This window comes from Phalaenopsis equestris, unplaced genomic scaffold (assembly GCF_001263595.1).
Source record: "Phalaenopsis equestris unplaced genomic scaffold, ASM126359v1 Scaffold000123, whole genome shotgun sequence".
Classification (NCBI taxonomy): Eukaryota; Viridiplantae; Streptophyta; class Magnoliopsida; order Asparagales; family Orchidaceae; genus Phalaenopsis; species Phalaenopsis equestris.
The window spans coordinates 2653997-2679105 of NW_018164565.1; the positions used below are offsets into that span (position 1 = coordinate 2653997).

Below are 25109 nucleotides of genomic sequence, written 5' to 3' on the forward strand. Positions count from 1 at the left end.
ATATTTGATATTTGAAAAATATGGTGCAAGAATACATGGTGTAAGCTTTCTCTAATCGACTTAAACTTTTGGTTTAGAAAGGATTGTCACATACCCTAATAACCAGATGTAAGACAATTGTTGGTCAGCAAATAGCATGATCCACAAGAATGAGGAAGCAAATGGTGCTTTGGATGGATACATATTGACATATGGACATCGAGAAACCGATGTCGTCAAGATGCTTTTTGACTGCGTTAATGATCATTCGCTGTCAACTATATGCAGCTGACTTGCTATAGTTGAATTCAAGAAGCGTGTTGAATTGATGATCTTCCCTAGCTGTCGAAGTATTACGAGATAATCCTAATAATTGGGGGGTCTCAAACCAAATCCAGGTAGAGAGAGTGCTAACTACGATTAGACTCAAGTTGTGAGGTGGACTACTGTGATGATAGCAAGTGATAGAATTAGGACTGCAAGGATGCTGAGTCGGCTCGCGAGCTGACTAGAGCTCAATTTGTTAATGAAGCTTGTGGAGCCTCGAGCTACAGCAGGAGCTCAAACTTAAGCTCGTTTATTAAACGAGTTGGAGTTCAAGTTTGTCTAAACTCATCAACTAGCGAGTCGGATTGATTAACCGTTCAATGGTCATGTAGATGTCAGATGTCTTCTCTGGCAAGCTGTCGTGACATTCGTCGTCTTCTCCATCCATTGAAGCCTTCTCCAGTGAGCTCTAGTTATAATTTGATTTTTGGCTCAAGCTTGTGAGCCCACAATCATCATTGTGATATGAGATTGAGCACGAGTATGCATTTTGAAAGATGAGCTGAGCTCGAGTTAGGCAGGACTCGAGTTTGGCAAAGCTTTTTTACACCCCCAGATAAGATCCTCATATGATCGGGTAAACACTCAACGCAAATATCATTGAATCATATTGCAAGCACTGATGGCTTGTAGGCAAAATGAACATAAGAAATGGTGTGTTACATAGGCCAAAATTTTGATATTTGCAATAACGAGCTATACAAAGCACTGTACTGCATTTGCATCTCCTCCATGTAAATAGGAAACACGCATGCATGATAGTTTTGTCAATCTCATAAACTTCATGATTTTATTTCGTGCCAAAACAGGTTGGCCATACAATAAGAATTGCAATAACGAGCTATACAGAGCACTGTACTGCATTTGCATCTCCTCCATGCAAATAGGAAAACACGCATGCATGATAGTTTTGTCAATCTCATAAACTTCATGATTTTATTTCGTGCCAAAACAGCTTGGCCATACAATAAGAATTGGGATAAATGGTCCTAAATAGGTTCTCAAAAAATGTTTGCAGAGAGCTAATCCATTAGAGAATAATCATGACTTCAAATATTGCATCGCTCTACTTGAAAAAATGCTTGGCCTTATGGATGGATTTGAATGCTTTCCAAATCGTCATAAACAAAGAAAGTAATAGAAAATGCTTAAAGAACCTAGAATAGACATTAGAAAGGCTAACTACTCTATTTTGTTGGACTGATGCCCATCCATATCACCTTTACGAGAGTGATAAAATCAAGACTTCTTTCCTTTTGTATGCGATGTTCTAAATTTAACATATTTTGCTATTAAATAATCAACGAGTGACAATTTACAGCATGTATGAATACAAGTCACTCTTTAGTAAAGAGAGATTTCATGAGTTAGGTCGCAACGACTTTACGCTGCGATTAAGTGGTTTTCCCAGAAACCAACAGCTTTGATACCAATTTGGTATGAAACATCTATTTTTCACAGAGATTAAGGTAGAAATAATATATTTTATTCCATCTATATCAAATCAAAATAAAACAACTCCAAATACAAAAAGATGAGCACCAACACTTTGAAAGGTAAGCGATCTCTCCCAACACCTAAAATTCGAGAGTAGGCAACCTTTCTCGAACCCTAAACCTAAGACTCAAGATTACAATCTCGTGCATCCCCCTAACCCTAACCTATTAAGCCATTATACCAAACAATAATAAATAATAAAAATAAATAAATTTCCCTTAGGTGTCTCGTAACAGAAACCCAAACAAGAGAGCAACATGAATGATCGAGTAAGATAATCAACATAAAAGGCTATGAATTTAGCTCGAAGATCGTTAATCACTCGAAAATTGATTTTAATTTTAGCTTGGATAGAGATCATATCGGAATAAACAAGCCAAGCTATGAGCCGAAACTTTGGATCAAATTTTTTTTAGCCGATTTTCAGCCATACATGGACTACATGGATCGTCTCGAACTAACTCGAGATTGGCTCGTAGTATATATATATATAAACAAAAGTTTTTTGAGTTATGCTCAATCTTGGGCCAAATTTGAACCCCTACCCAACTCCTTAAATTAGAAGAGAACCCATAATTTTTTTGGAGTAGGGACACTATATAATATTTAAAAAATATATAAGAAGAATGCCTCTGATCATCTCCATGATAAAATAATGTCAATTTGTCCTGAGAACGAGAACAAATATATTCAGATGCAATTGAATGAACAAAATGGATATTTGATTACACTTTACTTTCTTCTTTGTACAGAGATGGCGCAAACCACAGATGGTAAATTCGACCACTCAATATTTATGCAAATAGCTACCAATGACATTGTGATTGATAGAGAACGAGTAGATAGCACTGCACGTAAAATGCGATGGAGGGCATCATGATGGAAGTCAAAATGATGATAAGCGATAAAATAAAAGAATGATGGGTTGTGGCACTATTGAAAGCTAAATAATGATGGGTTCCTTCTTCTCCTGACCTCCCCTTCAAATCTCTATCATGAATCCAATAGAAAAATGACTTATGGAGACTTTGTTTAGCTCTAAGTGGAGAAAAAAATAAAATGTAATGTGCTTTATCTAATGGCCATGGGTCTGGCCAATGGAGCCAGGTAGCCCCAAAGCCCCCACTGTGGAAATACACGCGCCGGAACCCAATTTGGCCCCATATACCTATGTTGCTAAATTCACATATGGTACTTAAAGAATGAGGGTATGCACGGAAAAATAAAACTAATGAAAACTATCAGTCTTTAGGGCAGCTTATTTGGTGCGGTAGTATTTTGAAAATGCACCTGACCTGTTTGGGTAAACTGCGTTTTGGTAGCTTATGCGTTTTCAAAACGCTGAAAACAGCGTTTTCACACCGCACATGTCTAGGTGCAATGACAGTTTTCTGGCTGTGGTATGACTTTTTCAAAAAAATAAAAATTTGTAATAGCCACCGCACCTAGCTTATCACCAGATTATTTTTAATTAGCTTATCAGCAGATTATTCAAGAAGCTACAGCTGCCCCAAACAGACCCTAAAACTAATGAAAAACTATCAGTCATTTTATCAAAATTTGTGGCAATGCAGAAGTTTTTAGGTGCAATGACCAAATATCTTGTTTAAATGATTTGGACATAGATAATATATTAACTTCAGAATGTTGTACTTCTCTCAGGCTCAGCCCTGAGGCTCGCAAGTCTTGACATATGATTTCCAGCTCTTTCCCAAACATCCTGCCATTGTGGTGCTAGTGCTAAACACCATTGAATGCCCAACACCATGCCACTGAAAGAGCTTTGTTATACCCAAACGCTATTCACCTAAACTCTCTATAATGTCCTACATTAACAATCACTTTTGCTCAAAATGAAAAAAATTAAAAAAAAAGCAAAAAAGCAAAAAAAACAGCCACCTCTCCGATCTGCTATAATTGTCAAATGTTATCCTCCCCTTGGCATAGCCCTCTAAACCAATCCACGCACTCACCTTGTAAGAACACTATCCATAAATCCATAGAGGAACCAGCTGAAAGCAGCAGTTCTCCATAGTATATTAAAGCACACCATCCAACTATCAAAATAATCAATATTAAACATCTACCTTCTGAGTTTAATAGGTGACCTGAAGTTATACTTTTTTAAAAACTTAACAGTTAACAATTGTTTTTATTATTTAGTTTAATTTAAAATTTAATTACAAGTTTGAAGTATAAGTGGTAGCTGTGAGGAGAATGTTACTAGTTGGTTAGAATTATGTCAGATTAATCTAGAACATCAATATGTTTAGAAAATGATAAATAAAGATACATTTTGAGCTGTCAAAATTCAATGATCAAGCCTCTTGACCTTAAATGTCCATAATTGGAACTAGGTAGTCCCAAAAATTCAATAACTATATAATTGTCTAATCATCCTCAAGAATATTCGATTTATTATTTATGAATAGACATAACTGTGTGCTGTTCTTCAAGTTTTCAACACAAATAACTCAAATTAATCATAAATACCAGACTCTGCATTTCTTATAAGCCCAGTGTCTTTGATTTTCAGAATAAAATAACAAATCGAACCTTTCATGCGAATCATTTTGTGTTTTGATTTTATTGTTATTGTGTTTTTTTTTTCTTTTCATTTTACTTCAAAAATAACTCAATAAGATTGTATTTAGCATTGGCTCTTCACTAAACTATAAACATAAATACTGAATGGCACTCGCCTGGTGATAATAGACCCTGACATATTGCTAGCGCAAAAAACCTTGATGTGTCATACTTTCTCGTAGGATAAATGATTCCATCAGTGTAAAGGTCTATGCATGGTTTTATTTTCCATGCATGTGTTCATTTATGCAGACATGTATGCCTTCTGAAGCAAAATCATTATGCATATATAAAAAAAGGAAATTTTACATAGCACGTAATTCTTATGTATTTACATATCACACACCTATACTTCCATATTTGTATACATAACACTTTGGAGTTTAAAACATATGCATGAAAATGTGTGTTTGACTTTTTATAAGCACTAATAGTGCTATTTTTTCTGTAAGATTAAAGAATTGAGTTTATGTAAATGCATACATGTTTGCTATGTGCGTAAATATAGAAGTTTATGCGTGGGATATGTAAATGCAGAAGAACTGTGTGCTATGTAAGTTAATGCCCCTAAAAAATAACCTGAATTGGGTGCAGGTGATTGACCAAAGCATCTGTAAGGATCGTCTTGAAAGCCCCCCAATTCATGTTTTGGCATCGCAACGCAACTTCCTGTTGAAAGAAAGAACTATTTAAATTTTTCATAGTATGGATAATAAATAAAGTAATAAACTCTTCCAAAAAGAAGCGATTTAGTATTTTTCAGAGGACGATCAAAACGAAATATGAATGTGCTCAGAATTCAAACCTCTTTAGTCCAACCAGTAACAAGCTGATAAATTGATAGAAGATTGTTGCATTCAGGTCTCTCAGGGTTATCAAATTCCAATCTGGTGTAAAATTCAACAAAAACTGTTCTAGATGTCATTTACATAAAACAATAGACAAATAAAAGCAGATAACATTTGCCATGCAATTGTATCACCATAAGAAGCAGCAAACAAGATCACGAAACAACTCTGTAATTGTCAAGAATGTATTTTTAAGCCAAGTATTATCAAGAATTACAGCGCTCATTGAGAACATGTAGTTACAAGGAGATACAGTAAAAAAAATATCAAAACGTAGGAATAAACACTCCACAAAATTTTCTTAAATAATGGATTTTTGCACAAAGCAATTAGAGCTCAACCAAATTCACTTAATGAAAGACTTTTCGCTCAAAAGTATTTCTACCCAAGTCCAATTTTCCGTCAATCATTGTTTGCTAACATTCTCAGCTATTCAAAGATGAGTTATTTACCAAAGTGGCAGAAGGCCGATCCATTTAGTTGAAGAAATTATTTAAAACCCAACTATTATGTGGCAATACCAAGCAATAAGAAAAGTAATATAACAAAAACAAAGCTAGAGCTTGGTCCAGTATATGTAAGCTAAACAAAGTAATAAGAGAATACATATTAGTATATGTATTTACATTAGCTAGATCCATAATATATATATATATATATATATATATATATATACACATATTGAAAAGCATCTATGATATCACAGTCCAATTATAGAACAATTCCACCCTTCTAGCTAACACTTGCTTAGTTTACACATATTAAAATCAGGCTTGGTTTGTCACTTACTGGTGACATCCTAACAAAACCTTAAATAATAACACCACAATCAAGTGAGAATTTGGCATGTCTCTTAAATGCCCGTGAACAAGCAAAATTCTAATTTAAATTCATTACATGGTTCTGCATAAATTTTTCTATTGGTTACGTTCTCTTAATCTAAACCAGAACCACAAGTTAGCGCCCAACTTGATAGGATATCTAACGATCCATCCTCATACTAAGTCAAAATAAAGTTTTGAGCAAGGCGTTATTTTGTGCTGGCTTAAAGTAACCCAGCGCCCTTCACACACACATAAATAAATATATATACAAATCCTCCTATGCTACAGTGGTTCACAAACACAGCTCCCCTTTCAACTTGCAGTTAGTACGGTATTCCCGCAGATTTACCATGATTCTATTGTTGGAAATGGAGATTGCAATCTCATAAAAAAAGTAGAGAAAAAGGCGGGCAAACCAGCAATTTTCTTTTCTGACGCTGAAATTTCAACTCGTGCAGGAAAATACAAATTTACACTAGTTGGAAAGTTCCAATTAGGTTGCCCTAAAAGGAAGATCATCAGAAAGGTTTTTGAAGATTTCAAATTGGTTGGGGATTGATAGGTGGGTCATTTCGACGGAAAACATGTTATGATACAACTGAGCACAGAAGATAATTACACGATTATTTTCTCAAAGAAATTCATCACAATTGAGGGCAAACATATGAAATTGCTCAAATGGACCTCCAATTTTGATCTCAGTCAAGAACCCCCAATTGCACCTATCTGATTCTCATTACCTGAACTCAAGTTTCATATCTTTGACTTACCTATCTTATATGCAATTGGGACTATTCTTGAAAAATCTTTGCAGGTAGACTTACATACAGTTCATTTCTCAAGACCCTCAATTGCAAGGATTTTGATTGAACGAGATATTACACTACCAGATGTAAAAGAAGCTTGACTTGGATCTGCTCACAATGGTTATTGGCAAAAAATCATTATGGAACAAAAACCATACTACTGCAAGCACTGCAAGATGTTTAGACACCCGCAGGAAAAATGTTTCAGATTGCACCCACAGTTGAGAACCAATAGTCAAAAGCACGAACACACTATTAGTGCACCCCATGTGCCTGAACGCGCTCCCAACAACTCTGATGACAGCCAACCTGAGAAGGGAATCACTTAAAGACAGGAGTTGGTTTCTGCCCCTAGGATCCCTTCTCCTGACCATCCTACAAAGGATAATGTTTGAACTGAAAATCAAGATAATCCCGCAGCTCCTATTCAGGAAGCATCAGGTGCGGAGGGAACTATTCACACTTCTCTTCACATACACTGGAACTTATCGCGGTGGCAAAGACTGTCTTTCCTCCTGCGGTGCTAACATCAAATCAGATCGAGGATCACATGAGCCAGTCTTCAGATGAAGAATGACATGTTTACACTTCTCGGGGGAAAAAGAAAGCTGAAGGCTCACTCCAACTTGGAAACTTAATGGATGATACTTTGGTGACTCCTGGCAATGACACGACTCTTCAAAGTTCTGGTTCTGCTCCTAAAACTAGAGGAAGAGGCATGACTAAACTGGCTTGTCTCTAGCTACTTGTTTTCTGCATGTTTTAAATTTGTTTTACATTTTATTGAGTCTATCTGTATCTCTTGTTGGGGTATTACTGTACTTGTATCGTATGGTAGGGTGTCTCTTTTGGGCTCTTATCATACAACTTTTATGTATCCTTTTCTATTTCAATAAAATCAGCCCTTGGGCTTTTCATAATATATATATATATATCTAATCTCTACTTGTTGGTCTAGTTTACATATATCAGCTAGACCAAGTACAAAAACAAAATAAACATAGGGACTTGGTTACAAGTTAAAAAGATAAATAAAGTTTAGACACGCTCTAGAATATCTATAGTTAAATATTTCAACTAAGTAGTATTACAAAATTCCTTGGAACCAAACTAATTTCAGAAACTGCCTACTGAATATAAGAGCATCACATGCGTATAAATAATTTAGTACAGAAATTTTAACATGAAATTAAATAAATAATATGAACTGTATTTTCACATATGTGCAGTGGAAAGAGGCAGAAAATAACACGCATGATCTTCAAAATATCATGCAAAATATAATATAGAAAAGGAGAAACAATTGCAGTAGATATATATTACAAACCCTGGAGGCGAGTCAGTTTTGCAACGCTTGATCTTGTTGGCAATGACCTAAATTCATATAGCATTCATTAACAACCAATTTAAATAAATACTATTGTATTGTTCAAATTCTGACATGGTGGCATGATTTGTACAGGAGTAAAAAAATTGTGAATGCCAGCACATGTATTTTCAACGTGAGTGAGTGTGTTTGTATGTAATGAACACATGGGCGGATTAAAGACTAGGGGGGAACATGCCTCAGCCCCGGTCAAGTAAATTTTACTATATAGCTCGTAGGATTAGAAATGGTTATCATAAATTAAGCTCAAATAATTTGTTGGGAGATGAAACATCTAAACAAAACAATTTTCTCAGTACATCACAATAAAGACTTTCTATTTTTGTTGCGAAACTTGTCTAGTCTTAAGCAAACAATTTTTTTATTACCAACTGTGATTTAAACTGTTGTGGTTATGAAGAAAGCACGGGTATGTAATGCTACTAAAATGGTAATTAATACAATGACTCAAAATTCATTTTAAATTTAGAATGCGTGGTTGGCAATAATAATAAAAATAAAAAAAATATTTAAAAAATAAAAAATAATTATTTAAAAAAATAAAAATATATAATTTTGTCTCCTAATTTTTTATTATATAGTTTCTGATTTTCTTGAGTTTATAAAATTGTATTTTACAATTCAAAGCTATTTTTTAATATTTTTAAAATGTTCATTCAGTTTTTTTATTATTTAAAAACATATGTTATAAATTTAAGCCAATTTTCAAGGACAGTGATATCAAAATTTAGACGTTAAATATATAAAAATTTTGTGAAATATATGTAAATATCCCTGTATTGTAATATGTGTAGATGCCGCTTATTGGATTCCAATATCGATAATTTATGAGTTAGCACGAATGCTAGTGCAAATTAATTAAATGATCATGTTATTCATTAGATATGGATAATCATATCCTAACAAGGCAATATTTGAAATCTGCAGTTTCAAAAATTCCAGAAAAGGAGGATTCCTGGACAGCACGAGGAAGAGAAAGAATGCATTAACTAAAAGAAAAATGGTTGATCACCACATGGGCCACTCCAATATAGTGAATATAGTTCTTAACCCAGAAGAATATAGGAAAGATTATTACAACCAATAAAAAACTCCCCCTCCAAGTAACACAAAAAATAGCCCTTATTTACAAAGGCTAGACTCTCCTAATTACAAGACATCCTAAAACATAGAAACACAAATAACAAACTAAACACACATAAACCAAGACATATAAAGTGAAATAAAACTCTAATTCCAGTGTCAATCTCCCGGGGTTGGCAACATTCCCTCATATTGAGCAATCTTAGATCTAATTCGTAACGAGCAGACAACTCTGAGACATTGAAAGTAATGGAATTGCTCTAATCCCATAGTAGGTCAAGATCAATGATCCAAGCCTCCATTATCTTTTTTAGAGCAACTCAATCCTTATCAGGATTGATGTCATGAATTGCATTCAATAACTCAACAAAGATTAATGCTATACCTGTATACCCTAAAGAATGCAAGCTAATGCAGCTTGGAATTTCTCAATTGGAAGCTCAACAAGCCTTGGAAGCCTTGGAAATATTGGTAAAACCTCATCTTTTGAAAGAGAAGAAAGTACTGGGATCATAATCGCAGCATCCTTCATTCTAGTCTCATACAAATGCTTAACAGCAGTAATTATATCAGCATCAGTTGTTCTTCACTAATAACTTGCAACACTAGAATAATAAGTTTTTCACATCCTTCATGTGGATTGAAAATTAATTTTTAGCTCATTTGATGATACTCCGACATTTCTCAAAAGCACGGGAACATGCCGATGAATAGCCTGCTTGACAGCATTTGGAACTCTTCAGTAAATATTAAAAATAAGTTTGAAGAGACTTGATTTCTTTGAACAGAGAGTAAAAAATAATGATGTTTTCTACAGAGAGCTTGAGGATGAGGACATCGATACAGCATACTATGAATAAGCAAGGGTGTCCCTCGTGACTTCACTTTAGAAGCCCTGACTTCAAAATTTCCAGTTTTCTACCGACTAAAACTCACACATTGAGACTCCACCTCTGGAACTTGATGATTGACAACAGATAACAACAATTTTCTAGCAAAGCTCTCAATAATTTATGAGGCATATTGGACAATATAGAGCTTATTTACCACCAATAGTTTTTGTTCTAACTTCTTCTTTAGCATAAACAACACACTTCAAAGCAATCTTCAAGCAAACTAGACGATTAGATGGACCGTTCAAAATTAAACTCCATAAAGGGCCAAAACTCAGAGTGCATCAATCACTATTAGAATATCTTCTTAAGGTGATCATAAATACTTGAGTAACAAACATCCTCCAACAATCTCAATGCAGGGTCTGGCAAAAATGGAGCTTCCCCAAGAAATCTACTAAAGGATTTCTCTTAAGCTGAAATGAACCAAGAAGGCCTTTTGCAATAGAAAGAAAAAAATCTCTCATAATTACTAACAACAAAGTTAAGACTTTCATTTGATTCAGATAACATAATAGCATGTGTGTGGTATAGCACAAGCATTGTGACTTCATGTCCCTTCTAACGATCCCAATATAAAATAATATAAATTTGCAACAGTTAAACCATATCACCATCAACATCACTCTTCCCTACAGAGTGCTCAGGCACATGACAACCTAGAAATCCTTCCCGAATAATTTATATGAGAACTAGAATCTTATCAAACATTATTATCCAAGAATAAGTGAAAGGATCACAAGAGAATCCCCGCATTTGATGCTCCTCTAATGCAAGCCAAAAATAGGAGCCATCAATATCATCCATACTTATAATCAAGAGAAGAATATCGTTGACCAAGTAGGACAATCATATCAAGTTCCTAAAGAGGCTGCTTTTGCCCATGAAAATCCAAGTTTTCTTCATTTGTCCAATTACGCTGCAAAGATGGAGAGAAGGCTTTGCCCCTTTGGGGACACTAACTAGATGCCAAACACCAATAGATTCAGTTACGGGCGCATCCAACATTCCAATTTGAATATTATCTGCAATTTTGGTAGGTAGTATACTTGCTTCTTTTCTTCATGTTTGGTGGGAATTAAATCAGGTATGCCGCTAGTATCAAATGAAATCAAATCAAGCATAGCATCCTCACTTAGTTTATTCGAACCAATAAGAACTCTATGGTTAAAAGAATAGGAATTGTCATTATCAAACCGATCATTTGACGATAATTCGAACTGCCTAGAGGTTAAAGAAGCATACATTTCACAAGTGATAGAAATAACCCTTCTAATTTGAATGTTTTTTCATAATAAACTCCACCAGATCAAGCTGCCAAACGCCGTCACATGAACTTTTCACTCTAGGAACTCCAACACATTTCTCACCATACACTGGCTAATCATATACAAGTATCCACAATGATTCGGACACTGGATCACCAAACCCATCAAAACTTGAGGATTCTTGATGAAATGGGGTTTCATATTCGTCCTTAAGAATTTTGTTCTCTTGATCCACCTCGTGTTCTTTCAATTTTTGTTGTTCAACAATTATCCTTTGTTAGAGACAACAGATCTCCCGTTGTAAACCTTCCATAACCAAATCTCAGGCTGGACGGGCATTATTCCTTATTTGTGGCATCTTTGATTACTTTTAGTCACCGGAAAAAAAAAAAATAACAGCTAGAACTCCTTCAGCAAAGCTAAAGGTAGGGAGGACATATCTAGCCTAATGATGGGTTTAATTATAAAAATATCATAATTGAAATGATTTATTGTCATGTTCAAGCTCCTAATCATAAAACTAAATATTTGAAGTCACTCCCAAGATGGGTTCCTTTACCATAATATCATAATAAGAAAGAATCATCCTATCATAAAAATACCCTAAATTCCAAGATAAATCATCACGGGATCTTTTGTAATGATGATATGTATTTAAGGAAAAGCATAGTAGAAGGGAAGATTGTTTAAATGACAAAACAATAATTAACCTATTGAAGCTCAAAGTAGTTATGCATACATCCTTGTACCAACTTGCTAAGAAATGACAATTTTAAATTCAATGATTCGGTTAGTCGGATCAAGTATATCCATAAGATCGCACTCCAAAACCTCAATCCAATGAGGATGTGACACGCACCTTCAAACAGGGTTACTAGCCGAGTAACAATGACACTATTATATTACGACACCTGAATATGATGCTCCCCAAAACTAAGTATATGAGCCACAATCATTATGGCATGAAACCAGCCATATTTCCTTAGATGACATGACACATGAATTTTAACAATGATACTTTAATAACATTGAGTAACTATCTTTTTTGAATAAGTAAACCAAACTCTAAGAAAATATGACATGAAAGAATTATGAGATCTTGATCTGGCACATCATTTCTCCCAGTATCTACTCTGAGGAAACAAGGACATATCTCGTCTCACAATTAATTTAATATTATTAAACAATGCATTATAGATCCTGATAACTAATCTTAATCGAACATGCTTTCCCAAGATTAAGAGAGACAATTAACATTAAGAGCTTCCCCTTATAATGAAATTCTTCTTAGAAGACAAAATCTCCTAGTATCTTATCTAATATCTAATATCTAATCTCTATTTTGAAAATCTGCCCAAATTCATTTGAATATTAAAGAGCAGGGTGAGAATTTTTAAGCCCATAGACGACTAATGACAAAGATGTGTAATAAAAAATAAACATCAAAACTTACAAAATAAAATGTTGAAATTTTCCATGATTGACAAGCTTGGTAAATGCATTTCATTTTTTAAAGGATCACCAAGCTACACTTAAATAAGAGGGAACCGCTCCCTAATGTGCACTTTCGGTGGGAATAAGGAAAAATTCAGCACCATATAAAGAAAAAAACTTAGAAAAACAAAAAAAAAAAATCTGATAACTGCAACAAAAAGGTGAATTACGAAGACTATTATTTTTATGGCAATTAAACTACCTTCAAACTTATTAACTACCTGTAACTATTTGGATAATTCAATAGATCGAATGTGTTCTTGCCTAGATGATAATAATTATAAAATACAATTCCATCAGCAATATGTTTTATTGATATGTTTCAAACATTCAATAGAAACAGTAGCAAGATAAACAAGGTTGAAGCATATCTCACTTACATCTTTTGGATCCAGAAGATTGATACGAGACATATCTGAAGGAGCCGACTTTGACATCTATGGGGTAACCATCATTAAATTAATAGGAGAAGAATTTCAAAAAGCACCTTATTATATCAAGGGTGAGTAAATAATCTTTATAATTTTCATTTAAGCTATTTAGGATAAAGGAAAATATGTACATGCAATTCAAAACTAAAATGGCGTTCATGGCCATTTTATGCCTTAAAGTCTAGTAAAAGATAATAAGAGACGCTCTATTTGGACGAAGGAAGAGCATTCATAAGAGAATATAAGGGTCTCCTCCAAAACTAAGTGTCCTTGATTACCTTTGAAAGACCATCTGTGAGAGACATAACACGAGCACCTGCTGGCTGAATAAGAGCTTCAGGGACCTACATTACGTACAGTGAAACTAGGATTAAAATATTTAGAAAGCAAATGAGCAGATCTGCATCTTCTTGAGTAAAAGTCAAGAAACTGAAAGGAGCGAGACATGCCTTAAAGAGTGCACCGCCTTTCCTGCATTCAGAGAATAGTATCAGGATCAAGGTCGAAACAAGCAACCATATCAACTTCTATCAGTTGGCAATGAAAAAGAAAACCCCACCCTCCCAATTTCTTCCATTTCCGTCCTCCATACAGGTGGTTCATTTTCTCAGCCAGTTCACGGGTTAGTTCAAGATGCTGCATCTGATCCTCCCCAACAGGCACAAAATCAGACTGTTACAGTACCAAATCAGCAACACATGACAATGAATGAACGCAAAAAATTCGAACTGGAACCTAATTTAAAATGACAAATGAGTGAATTCAAATGGCTAGGACACAAATGAAAGCCCATTTAGAATGAACAGAACAGAGATGAGAAACTTGGATAGCTCTACCTGATAAAGAAGAATATCAGCAGCCATTAAGACAGGGTATGTTAGAAGGGCTGCTCCAACATTTTCATCGCCCTTTAAAAAAAAAGTGTCATACTCAAGACTTACCTAGGAAGAACAGTCATATGCTGCTGAAAAAAAATCCTATAAAAGCATCAGGAAATTATATGTTCAAGTAAATACTAATAGAACAGAACAAATTACAACTTCTTACTTGTATGCTTTCTAGTTAATTATTCCTTGCATTGAGTGAAATATGTAATTTTTGCAGTAACTGAACATCACATTTAAAAAGTAAATAAACGTGAAATATGCACAATTTGCAATAACTGGCCTTAAAATTAAATTCCCTAATCTTAAAAAAGAAAGATGTCTAATTTTTAGCAATTGACACTCAAAATCCATCAAAGTCATGTCCAATAAGTGAAGAACTTGATCATAATTAAAAGACACCATTCTGAACCCTTAGAAGCTTGATGATTCAAAATAAGTTAAGAGCATGAATTGAAATATTAATTCAAATAGAACTGTTTTGTCCATTTGGCCATCCTAGTGTAGCATTAAAAAAAGAAAATTTGATTACATTATGGCCCTGATTGAGCCAATTTAAGTTTGGACATTAAGTGAAGCATGAATGAGAATATTAAGATGAGTAAGTAAGAATACTAATGAACTATAACTATTGGTAACTTAAGTGTTCGTAGGTGAGCGAATCCTTGTTCATTATGAGTGAGTGAGAACCCCCATAGTTTTAAGTAGTGAGTCCCCACTTATTTAATATAATTTGTCTTTCTTTTTTTTACTCTAAGGGATTCGACACGAGACATTCTTAATAGATCACCCATCATAGCACTACTCCTGCCAAAGCACAGTCCATTACGAAGTTCTAATAGAATCCAAAGCACTGGAATAGTTATGATCATACCCATCATAAAAGTTTTCTATCCTAGTAAAGTTATCTAATTCCTATCAACTTTCAATTTACTTTGTTTATTTGGGCTACATCATATTGGTATCAAAGTGGATTCACCATTTCTTGGATAAGCACTCCAATGGGCATTGATTGACAATAATGGGGAAGGTGTTTAGTCAAACATCATATTTGAGGCCAATTTTCTTCGAAAAAGATGAAATTGATGATCCATTGGGAATAAATTGTTCTTCCCAATGATCACTAACCACCCAACAAGGCAGAAACCACTCATTTAATTGGCTAAGACTTTATTTATAAGCTCGCATACTACATTATAAATATGAAAAGGTTTTGATGAGAGCAAAAAGGTAAGAGTGAGAGGTTCCTCTTATTTGGAGAGTCCCTAATATTATGGTGAGTAAATTCCCACTTAGTATAAGTGAGTACCTATAACTTTGGATGATTGAATTCTCACTAAGCTCATGTAGTTCTTCTTTCATAGTAATGATTATATTAAAGAAATTCCTATATAATCATTACTATAAAAGAAGAAGTACATGAGCTAAGTGAGGATTTACTCATCCAAAATTATAGGGACTCACTTATTATATTATGGGTATTCCAAACAACATTGTGCACTTACCCGTGACATAATCATTGAGGGTACAGGTTACCACCATGAGGTCGCGGGTTCAAATCATGCATATTGTCTTTGGATTCACATTTCTCAAATTCCTAGCAAGATTCAATTCTACTACCATTTTTTTGAGCTAAAGCAAACCCAATAAAGAATAAATTATGGTATGATTATATTAAGAGATGATTGGGTTAACATTTATTGCAAAAAATAAAATTAAAAATAAATTTAAACATGCATAACAAAAGATACAAAATAGACTCAATAAATGAGTAGATAAATAATTGTTAAAGCATTAGGAATAAAATTGGTAAAATTAATTAATATGAATAGTGCTCAAGGACATTGCAGAGATTTTTTTTTTTTTCTGCAATGCTCAAAATGAATAAATTTATAAGAAAAAAATAGATTACAAAGCCAATCTCAAACAATTAGGACAAGGTTTATGATGATGATCAAGCCTTATTCAATGTTTCAGCATGAGTTTGTTTCCAAAAAACACCAAACAAAGCCTTACAAAAACAAACCTAATATCATAGTCACTTTCATGTAATATTATGTTTTATACTCGACCATAAGTCCATAGTTTTAATTTCCATGAATGTGCTAGTAGTTATTTTTATTAGGCATGTATGTGATATAAATATAGATAATCAACTTTTTATGGGGGCATCCTTGCCTTATAATGTCAATAATTTTAGTTCACCAAAATTGTGCATGAGTCTCGTCCATGCATTGATGGTTTATGGATGTGAAATTTTACATTCATACCACATAATTCCTATGCATTTGCATATCAAACACCTAAAGTTTGATATTTACATTTATAACTATTTGGTGGCATAGCCTATACATGAAAAGATCTATTTCACTTTTAAAAAATAAATAGTGATATGTTTGATGTAGTATTAAATATTTGGGAGTTATATTTGTAAATGAAAAAGTTTAGGTGTTATATATATATATACTAAGCCATATTTTAGTTACATTAATTATATAGTGAATAACTCAATGAAAAAGAATTATGAGGCCGTAATAGTGATAAAAGCCCCAAGAACTTGAGAACAATTTCCTCTTGAACAAAACCATGTTATAAAAGTTCCATAGAAAACTTAAAACCAAGTTTCATAAAGGATTGGCAATTTCACAACTCAAAACTCCAGATAGTTCAGGTGGATGTAGATGTGGAATAACGGCAAAAAGCCAGAGGCAAATCTCAATACCTTCCATAGCAAAAAAAATCAAAAAATCTAAGCAAAGAATAAGCAGGGATCCAGGTATACTGCGTCCAACTACAAGAATTGAGACTAAAATATCTCAAACTCACATAAGAATTACTCGATGCAGCTGATAAACCAATGAAAAACAAGGCGAATTGAAACCATGAGGTACAAGTGAGCTATGGTCAGGTGATGAAACTATGAGCAACAAGGAGTAAAAGCTATAAGAACCAAACATACATCCAGTTGCAACAAACTAAGAGAGCATTAAAACATGTAAACAATCACCACAGTGAACCAATAGCAAAAGAACTAAAAATCAGCCTTATAGAAAACATGCCCCATTCTCTGATCACTCGGGAAAAACCACCCTATCCCATGAGCCATCTGAATGTGTAAAAGAACTCGGTAAGGAATAGAGTAATTTTAACTAGATTTTGTAACATTTGGATTAAGGTTTATTCATATAAGGGGTTTCTTATAGCCGTAAACCCCACCCCTCCAACATTTATTGAAGTACTCCCTACAAAGCAGTTGCTTAGGCTCAAAATTCAGACTTAAATTTGACATTTGCGTTTGAGAGAAATTATAACCTAATATAGGTTCTGCCATTTCACTTATACCGTGAACCCAGTCTGCCAACAATTGAGAGCTTTGAACCATAATGCTCAGAGAATTAATTAACAATAGTGTCAGTAATGGCTTATTTACTCTTTTAAGTTTTTTGAGCAAACCATGTGGAAGTGTCAAAGAAGTGTTTACAATGTCGACATTAACTCGTTTACTAGTAGAGGGCTAGTCATGCCACTTTTATTGAATAATTCAAATGCATAAAACAAGTTCTATTGCGATTCAGAAGTATGGGAAATGACTGACAAAAGCAAAGATGCGTCATATGGCCATCAGATGGACACAAGCTTTGGTTTTACTCAAACAAACATGTCTAAAATACATAAGATTTTGTTGGTTTAATTTTAGTGGTTTGATTGATAGATTTGTTATCATAGGAGCAGGTTGATTTAGTTTGGGTCTTAAATGATTACAAAAGTCTTGATACTAGGCCAACTAATAAGTTTTGTTAGATTGACTTTATAATTTTATTAATATAGTAGTTGGTCTGATTAATCAGATTGGTTCTTGCATATAGAGGAAGGCCAAAGTGAGGTTTTAATTAAATTCAATAAGGTCTTTTAAAAATATACATCAATTTAAGCATTTAATTATCTTTTAAAAAAGACATGAGTAGGACTTAACCTCAATTTCTCCCTCTCTTTTTATTGTCAATCTAATGATCTTGTTTCCTTATAGTCTTTCAATACAAATATTCTTCAATTATTGGCTTCCTGGCATTAATTCATAATATTAAATAATTAATAAATTTCAATTAAAATAATTATTTACAATAAGCAATAAAATCCTAAACTGACCTTAACTCACTTAATTTTCCTCTTTGCACATTCTACAATCCAAATCTCATATTGAATCAAATGCTCTTCAATCCATGAGTTTAATTTATAATATTAATATAATTTAATATTAATATTTTAATTAACATTAAATCTAAATAAATTAATTAAAAAATTCAACATCATTTATCTTATACCCTTTCCTTCATTGTCCTCAACTCTCCTCAATTCCAATCTACATATTTTTCCATCTCTAATTTCTGGCAAAATCAATAAAATCCCAAAATAATGATTTAAATACAGTTCAACTACATAAACAAAATTCTAAAAAAAGTAAAAAAATTAAACCCTAGTCGTACCTTTTTGGGTTAATCTCATTCCCACATGTTATCCATCCCTTCTTCCTTCGTGCGCGGTAACCTGTTCATCGACACAACTAGGTTTCGACCTCACCTTCTGAGCGCACACTTCCAACAAACAGCGCCGACATTGGCTTGTCAACCACAAGCGACGACCTGATCTTTACACACACACAATTGACATGCTTTCCTGCTTGGCTCTTTACTCTCACACCAATTCCGACATGAAACATTCAATCGGCTTTCTCATCATAGTTTAGCAAGTCTTTGCCTCAAATCGCCTCTCCTTTAGCATTTTCAATGAATGAAACTCTTTAGTCACATTTGATTTCAGCTCGTGTATGATCCTAGCATCGACAGCAGGGTATAAGATGCACGCGGTCTACTCTGTTTCTCACTCTCCTCAGTTTAATCTCTGCACTTCCTACTAGTTTGAATGCAGACGATCTTATTTGTCTCCCACTGTCTAAACTGTTGAGATGGTTGATATTTGAACCAACGTTATGAGTTAAAAATTCTTTTTTTTTCAGTTATTACACCCGTCAACCGAATTGGTTCCTACATCGATATCTTTTGGTTCCATTTCACCCTCTCATTCGCCAACAACTTGTTCAAGTCATCGACTGTGATAACTTGGCACTCTATGGTGCCAGAAAATCCCTCAACCCTCTATGAAGTCATCGGAGGTACTTTTGTTATTATTTGTAGATCAGAACAGGGTGTAGGTAAATAAAATAAATTGGTTATTAGAAATTAAAAAGATGTAAGTTTTGTAGTCATATAGATATGCTAAATATTTTCATAGGTACATCATCACAGGCATGACCATAAAAGTAAATTGAAGTTTAAAAACATAAAATAAAACAACTAGCAACTAATAAAATAAACTAAACTTGCTCAGATCATTTCTCTGTTAAGACATTTGTAATGAGTGTAAAATTGCAAATCACCATCACTAACCATATTTGCCTCTCATCTCCTACATAATCAATCTTCCCATCTTCAATTGTCACATTGCAAATTTAATGATAGGATCCCACGGTTCCCTCGTTCCGGCATCACGATTTTCTTCGGATTCACTTAGTTCAAATAAATTTACTAAACTCAACTCAACGAGTTTCATACTTTCATTTAGACCGTGGGATATTGAATAATGTTATTTATACCAAGGATAAGGTATTATATTTAGAGCATTTTGGAGAGCATATGGATGGGTATATGAAGAGATAGAAATAATTATGAGAAGGAATGCATCCTTGCATGATACAGTTCTAGATTTTACTGTGCTTATAATCGTTTTCCTTTGAGACTATCTAATTCTGGAAGTTTGAGTTTGGCATTGTCTTCTATTATAATTTGATTAATGACGGCGACTCTGAGAGACGGTAGTTGAACCTCCAATGGATTATATGATTACTAAACATTATCAAGAAAAATGTGAAATCATTTCTAAAGAAAACAAATGAAGTCATATTAGATCAGGGAGAAATAGATTTTGAATCTTAAGGTGATTTTGAAGAAAAATCATCGAAAGCCGCCAAACAATAGATTTGTATGAAAACATTCATAGGATAAATATAAATCCTTGAAATATTAAATGTCTTCCCAGTGGCAAATGAAGATGCTGAATGTGAAGGGCTTTCCGAAAGTAATTAGCCCAACGAATTCCCAAAAACAGGCAAAAAATCAGCTACAATGACAAAACCAAATGAGCTGATTTGCGTAATGCACATTTGCATCATTACTCTAAAATAACTGACAGGACAGAAAATTAAGATGGATCATAGCATGTGATAGCTCTTACAAAAGTATTGCTGTTTGGAATTTGGTTGTATTTGATTTAGCTTCTCAATAAACAATTTAATTGCAATTCAACAAAGAAAAAGTAATTAATTAAATGAAAATTAAAACAGAGATCACATTGTCGTACAGCAGCAACGCACCGCCTTGCGTGATTTTTCTTTAAACTGGATCATTCTATTCAACCAACCAGTTGGTGTGTCAGAACACAATAGCCACATTAATTCTAAATGCGCGTGAACATGTGACTGTACAAATACAGAAGCCTGTGTCAAGTTCAAAAGAAATGGTTGCCATTTAGCAAAATTGAAATTTACCAAAGGCAGCACAAAAAACAATGAACTGCAGATCTAATATACCTTCAAGGTATCTACACCACATGCCAAATAAATAGCTGCTGTGTTCCTTGTCGCTTCAGCCAATTGTGGAACATCATACGGTAAAGTGATCTTCAGACAACAAAACCAGATAATTCAAACAGCAGAAAGAAATCAGTCTACCCCGTTTATAATTTGTTGAAATCTCATTTTGCCTCTACCTAAGTTATGAATGATACCCATATAAATATGGGATCATTTTAAGTAGAGAAATACTATGACAGAAAAAAAATAAACTTTGTTCCCACAAAATATTTTCTGAAGATCATTTAGACGTATCTCGCCTATTTTTTTTATAGAATTTGTTCAAACAGATAATTAACAAATCAAAACTTTGTTACCGCCAAATCTTTTTTAAATTTATTTTCAGTTTTACAATGAAAACTAGTATGAAGCAAAACAATGTTCTTAAAGCAAACAAGGGTTGTGGGAACATTTTTTAGAACCTTGTTAACGTTGCTCTTGAAGCAAACTCACAAATCAAAACTTGGTTACCGCAAAAAACTAGTATGCATAGCTTATGTACATACAATAGTCATTTAATTTGCAAAATTTAAACCCCATCAAATAATTATTTTTAGCAAATATAATAATACATTCAATTATAATTCATTTAAAAATTAGGTTGTAGATGAACCAATGCACTCGATAAACAACTAAAATTGGGTTCAATTAATACTCCATCATGTTTATTTAAATTAGTAAATAAACAAACTTGAATATTTTTTAAAAGCTCAATGGTTAAATGAACTAAACATAAATATGGTCTAAGTTATTTATTTATGTTCATGGACAAACTAATTTGTTATTCAGCAAATAACTTATTAAATGCTCAATGATAACTTATATCATCTATGATATATTATTTAAATAAAATTTAATCAGCTAGAACTTATTTAATTATATATTTAATATTAATATATTATCATATCAATATTATTATAAGATTAATTATTAACTATATATTTATTTTATTAATATATATTAATTAATTAACCTAATTTAATAATTAACACGTAAATATCCAACATATTCAATCCATAACATTTTTTATATTAATTAATTAATCATCATATTAATATAGAATATCAATTTATTAATAATAAGATTCACATTAATTATTAAATATTATATAAATTTAATCATTTTCCTCATCTTCATATGGTGATTCGCTCAGCAATCGATAGTCTCAGGCCCTCAACTCTTTTTTTTTTCTTTTCCAGAATGTTACCTCGTTCAAGCCCATATTTTCCCGTTCATAATTTTCTAAAATCTCATTTTGCCTCTACCTAAGTTATGAATGATATAAGTGATTTGATATGAATATATTTATTATTAAAATATTTTCTTATTTAATTGCTAAAATAATTAGATACCAATTCAAATTTTATTCAATTGCTTATTTATTTAGATTAGTAAAATCATTTGTAGAAAATTTACATGAAAACCCAGACACTTATTTGAATTATTGGTTTTTTTATTAACTTATTTAAATACTTGTTTGATTAACATAAATAAATTAAAAACAAATCAAGTTCAAGTATTAAGAAAAACAATCTAAACAAGTCAATCTTGAGCATACATGTGAAAGCTCGTCTAAAGCTCAATTCGAACCAAAACTTATAATATTACCAAATCAAGACCACTTACAACCCTAGTTATAGAGACGAAATGATGACAAAAATACTTAAGAAAACAAGAATTTCATGCAGAAATGTGGAACTTGTTGAGTTTGGAGATTGTCAATAAATTTTTAAGTTTTGGGTACATAATTAGTTCTAACCATACTTACAAGTGAACTTTCCAACATTTTTAAGGAAAATTCATTCATAAGATATAATATCAATAACAATGGTTACAGAGAAATACCTTGAATGTGCCTCTAAAACCAAATAAAGCTTAGCAAAGATGCAATTTGAGTAGCTAGATGGTTTTAAAGCGCCTTTATATTTTATTTGAAGCTCTTATGCACAAAATTTTATTGCTTTAGACTTTTCAACAAGGTGGAACCCAACATTAATTTATGCAAGCAATTTTGCATTGAAAACGTATGACATAAATGTCTTTATTACTTTTGTCTTTTATCATGTATAAAAAATGCTTAGTTTTTTTTTCAAAAATCGAACAGGAGCAACTATTATAGTTTTCATACACATTGTAGCTTAATAATATTAAACCACAACATATATATTAAAACAATTTTTAAATGACAGATTTTATAAATTTCATTAAAATGATTTTTCCATTAATACATGAAAAACATAATCCATATAATTGAAATATCATTACCATATTTATTAATGCTACAGTCTTCAATTTAGATTTTCAAATTTCCAACAACATCAAGACTAACAATTATAATTTTTTAAGTTCTCATATATTATAATATCTTTGTAATATTAAATCATAACAATAATATCATAACTTTTTCTTCAAAAAGGATTTTATTAAGACTTTAACATGTAAGCACGACAGTAAATTATGGTGATAGATTCCTTAATTCAAAAATTTCTTTTGTACAAATCTAAATATTTGTATAACGGTGCTGAGTCGAGCCTATAAAGAATTGACCTCAATAAAATTAATGATTTAAATGTGGATAAAATTAAAAGTGAAAACTAGAAAGGCCAAATTAAACACGTGGAGGGCATATTTCAAAAATATTACAAATGAACAAATACAATTGATAATGTCATACTCATTCAAAATTTTCTTTGAGATATTAGAAGTATGATTTCTTATTTATTTTATATCTGCTAACACATTTTGTTAGAAATTTGGTTAAAGTTTATACCAACAACATATAAGTTTAAATTTTTCTATTAATTTATTTCTCATCCTGTGCATTGCATGCACTGCATGGATAAATTAGCAAGTAAAATGCCAATAGTAAAGAATAGATTTACATTGGCATTCATTGTTTTTGGTCTTTCACTTATTGGTGATAATTAAAATAAAATAGCCAGAATATTTACTAATACATATTAATTTGACTTGAGGAGTTCAGAAGATTGTCAACTTAGTTTAATTTCACTTATTAGTGATAATTTCCTATATTCCCTCAATATTCATTTAATTGAGATAAAAGAGCTTCATTTTGACTTTGAGGTTGACTATTGACTTGAATTTAACCTTTTCAAAACATCAATTTTGAAATCTTAAAGTCGAAACAGGATTTTGAGAATTTCTTCATGACATTTGAATATGTTGAGTTTCAAATATTCAAATAACTTTTCAGAATTTCTAGTAAAATCAATTTTTTTTATATTCAAAATAAAATATCATTAAATTTAATACAAATTACTCGAACTGAATCTTTTCAGGGAATAGAGTCTTGTATGATGCTCCAACAGACTACTAGTCACTCATTTTACTAAAGACCTTTAACGTAATTAATTTCAACCTAATAATTTCTAGTCAGGCTTGGCTAATATGGGTCAAGCCTTACACTTAAATTTCTAAGCGCACATTGGTAATCTGCCACTATTAGTGGGCTAACTAGTAGGGGATCACACATCTCAGGATGACCTACACATCAATCTAGAGCAATCCTTAGCCAGAAAGAATTACAAACCCACTTGAGTAGCTATGATTTTGCATAAAGGGCCATCTCATTGCCTTGTTCTAAAAAATGTAAATAAAATACATCGGAAGGCATACTTTAATAAAATTAAAAATGAATAAATACAATGCTGACACATACCATCATTCAACATTTTCATTGTGATAGTAGAAGTAGGGTTTCTTAATTATTTTATATTTACCGTCCCACTTAGTCTAAATTTTGTTATAGTTTAGTCTAATTAGACACAAATTTCAAAGCTTTTTATTAACTTCTTTCTCATCCCAAGAACTACCGGGGTAAATTAGACGGTAAAATGCTAGCATTCCAAAGGAAGACCACATTTAGGCGTTGTTTGGTCAGCTGCAAAAAGACTGCATTGCATTGCATAAGTTTTGGAAATCCAGTGATTTGGTAGGAAGAATTTCAAATACAATGTAATATAGCAATGCATTTGGAATTCATTCCTTCATTCATTTTAATGCATTTGAAATCCATTGGATTTGAGTAAATTTAAAATACACGATTTGATGTAAAATATTGTCGGCCACTAGAGTTGTCTGCCGCCAACCGCCTGTC

At 32.7% G+C, this 25109-nt stretch overlaps 1 protein-coding gene across 1 annotated transcript in view; it reads right to left on the bottom strand.

Moving 5' to 3' along the window:
* Nucleotides 1-4956: 4956 nt before the first annotated feature.
* Nucleotides 4957-25109, bottom strand: part of LOC110021224 (tryptophan--tRNA ligase, chloroplastic/mitochondrial-like) — a gene marked incomplete at its 5' end in the record, with an annotated part of 34281 nt that continues 14128 nt past the window's right edge. The window contains 10 exons of the mRNA XM_020719635.1: nucleotides 4957-5058; nucleotides 5195-5276; nucleotides 8195-8241; nucleotides 13373-13429; nucleotides 13702-13767; nucleotides 13873-13894; nucleotides 13983-14095; nucleotides 14260-14331; nucleotides 20735-20857; nucleotides 20951-21040. Of these exons, the coding sequence (XP_020575294.1) occupies nucleotides 4957-5058; nucleotides 5195-5276; nucleotides 8195-8241; nucleotides 13373-13429; nucleotides 13702-13767; nucleotides 13873-13894; nucleotides 13983-14095; nucleotides 14260-14331; nucleotides 20735-20857; nucleotides 20951-21040 (774 nt within the window). The remainder of the gene's footprint in view (nucleotides 5059-5194; nucleotides 5277-8194; nucleotides 8242-13372; nucleotides 13430-13701; nucleotides 13768-13872; nucleotides 13895-13982; nucleotides 14096-14259; nucleotides 14332-20734; nucleotides 20858-20950; nucleotides 21041-25109) is intronic.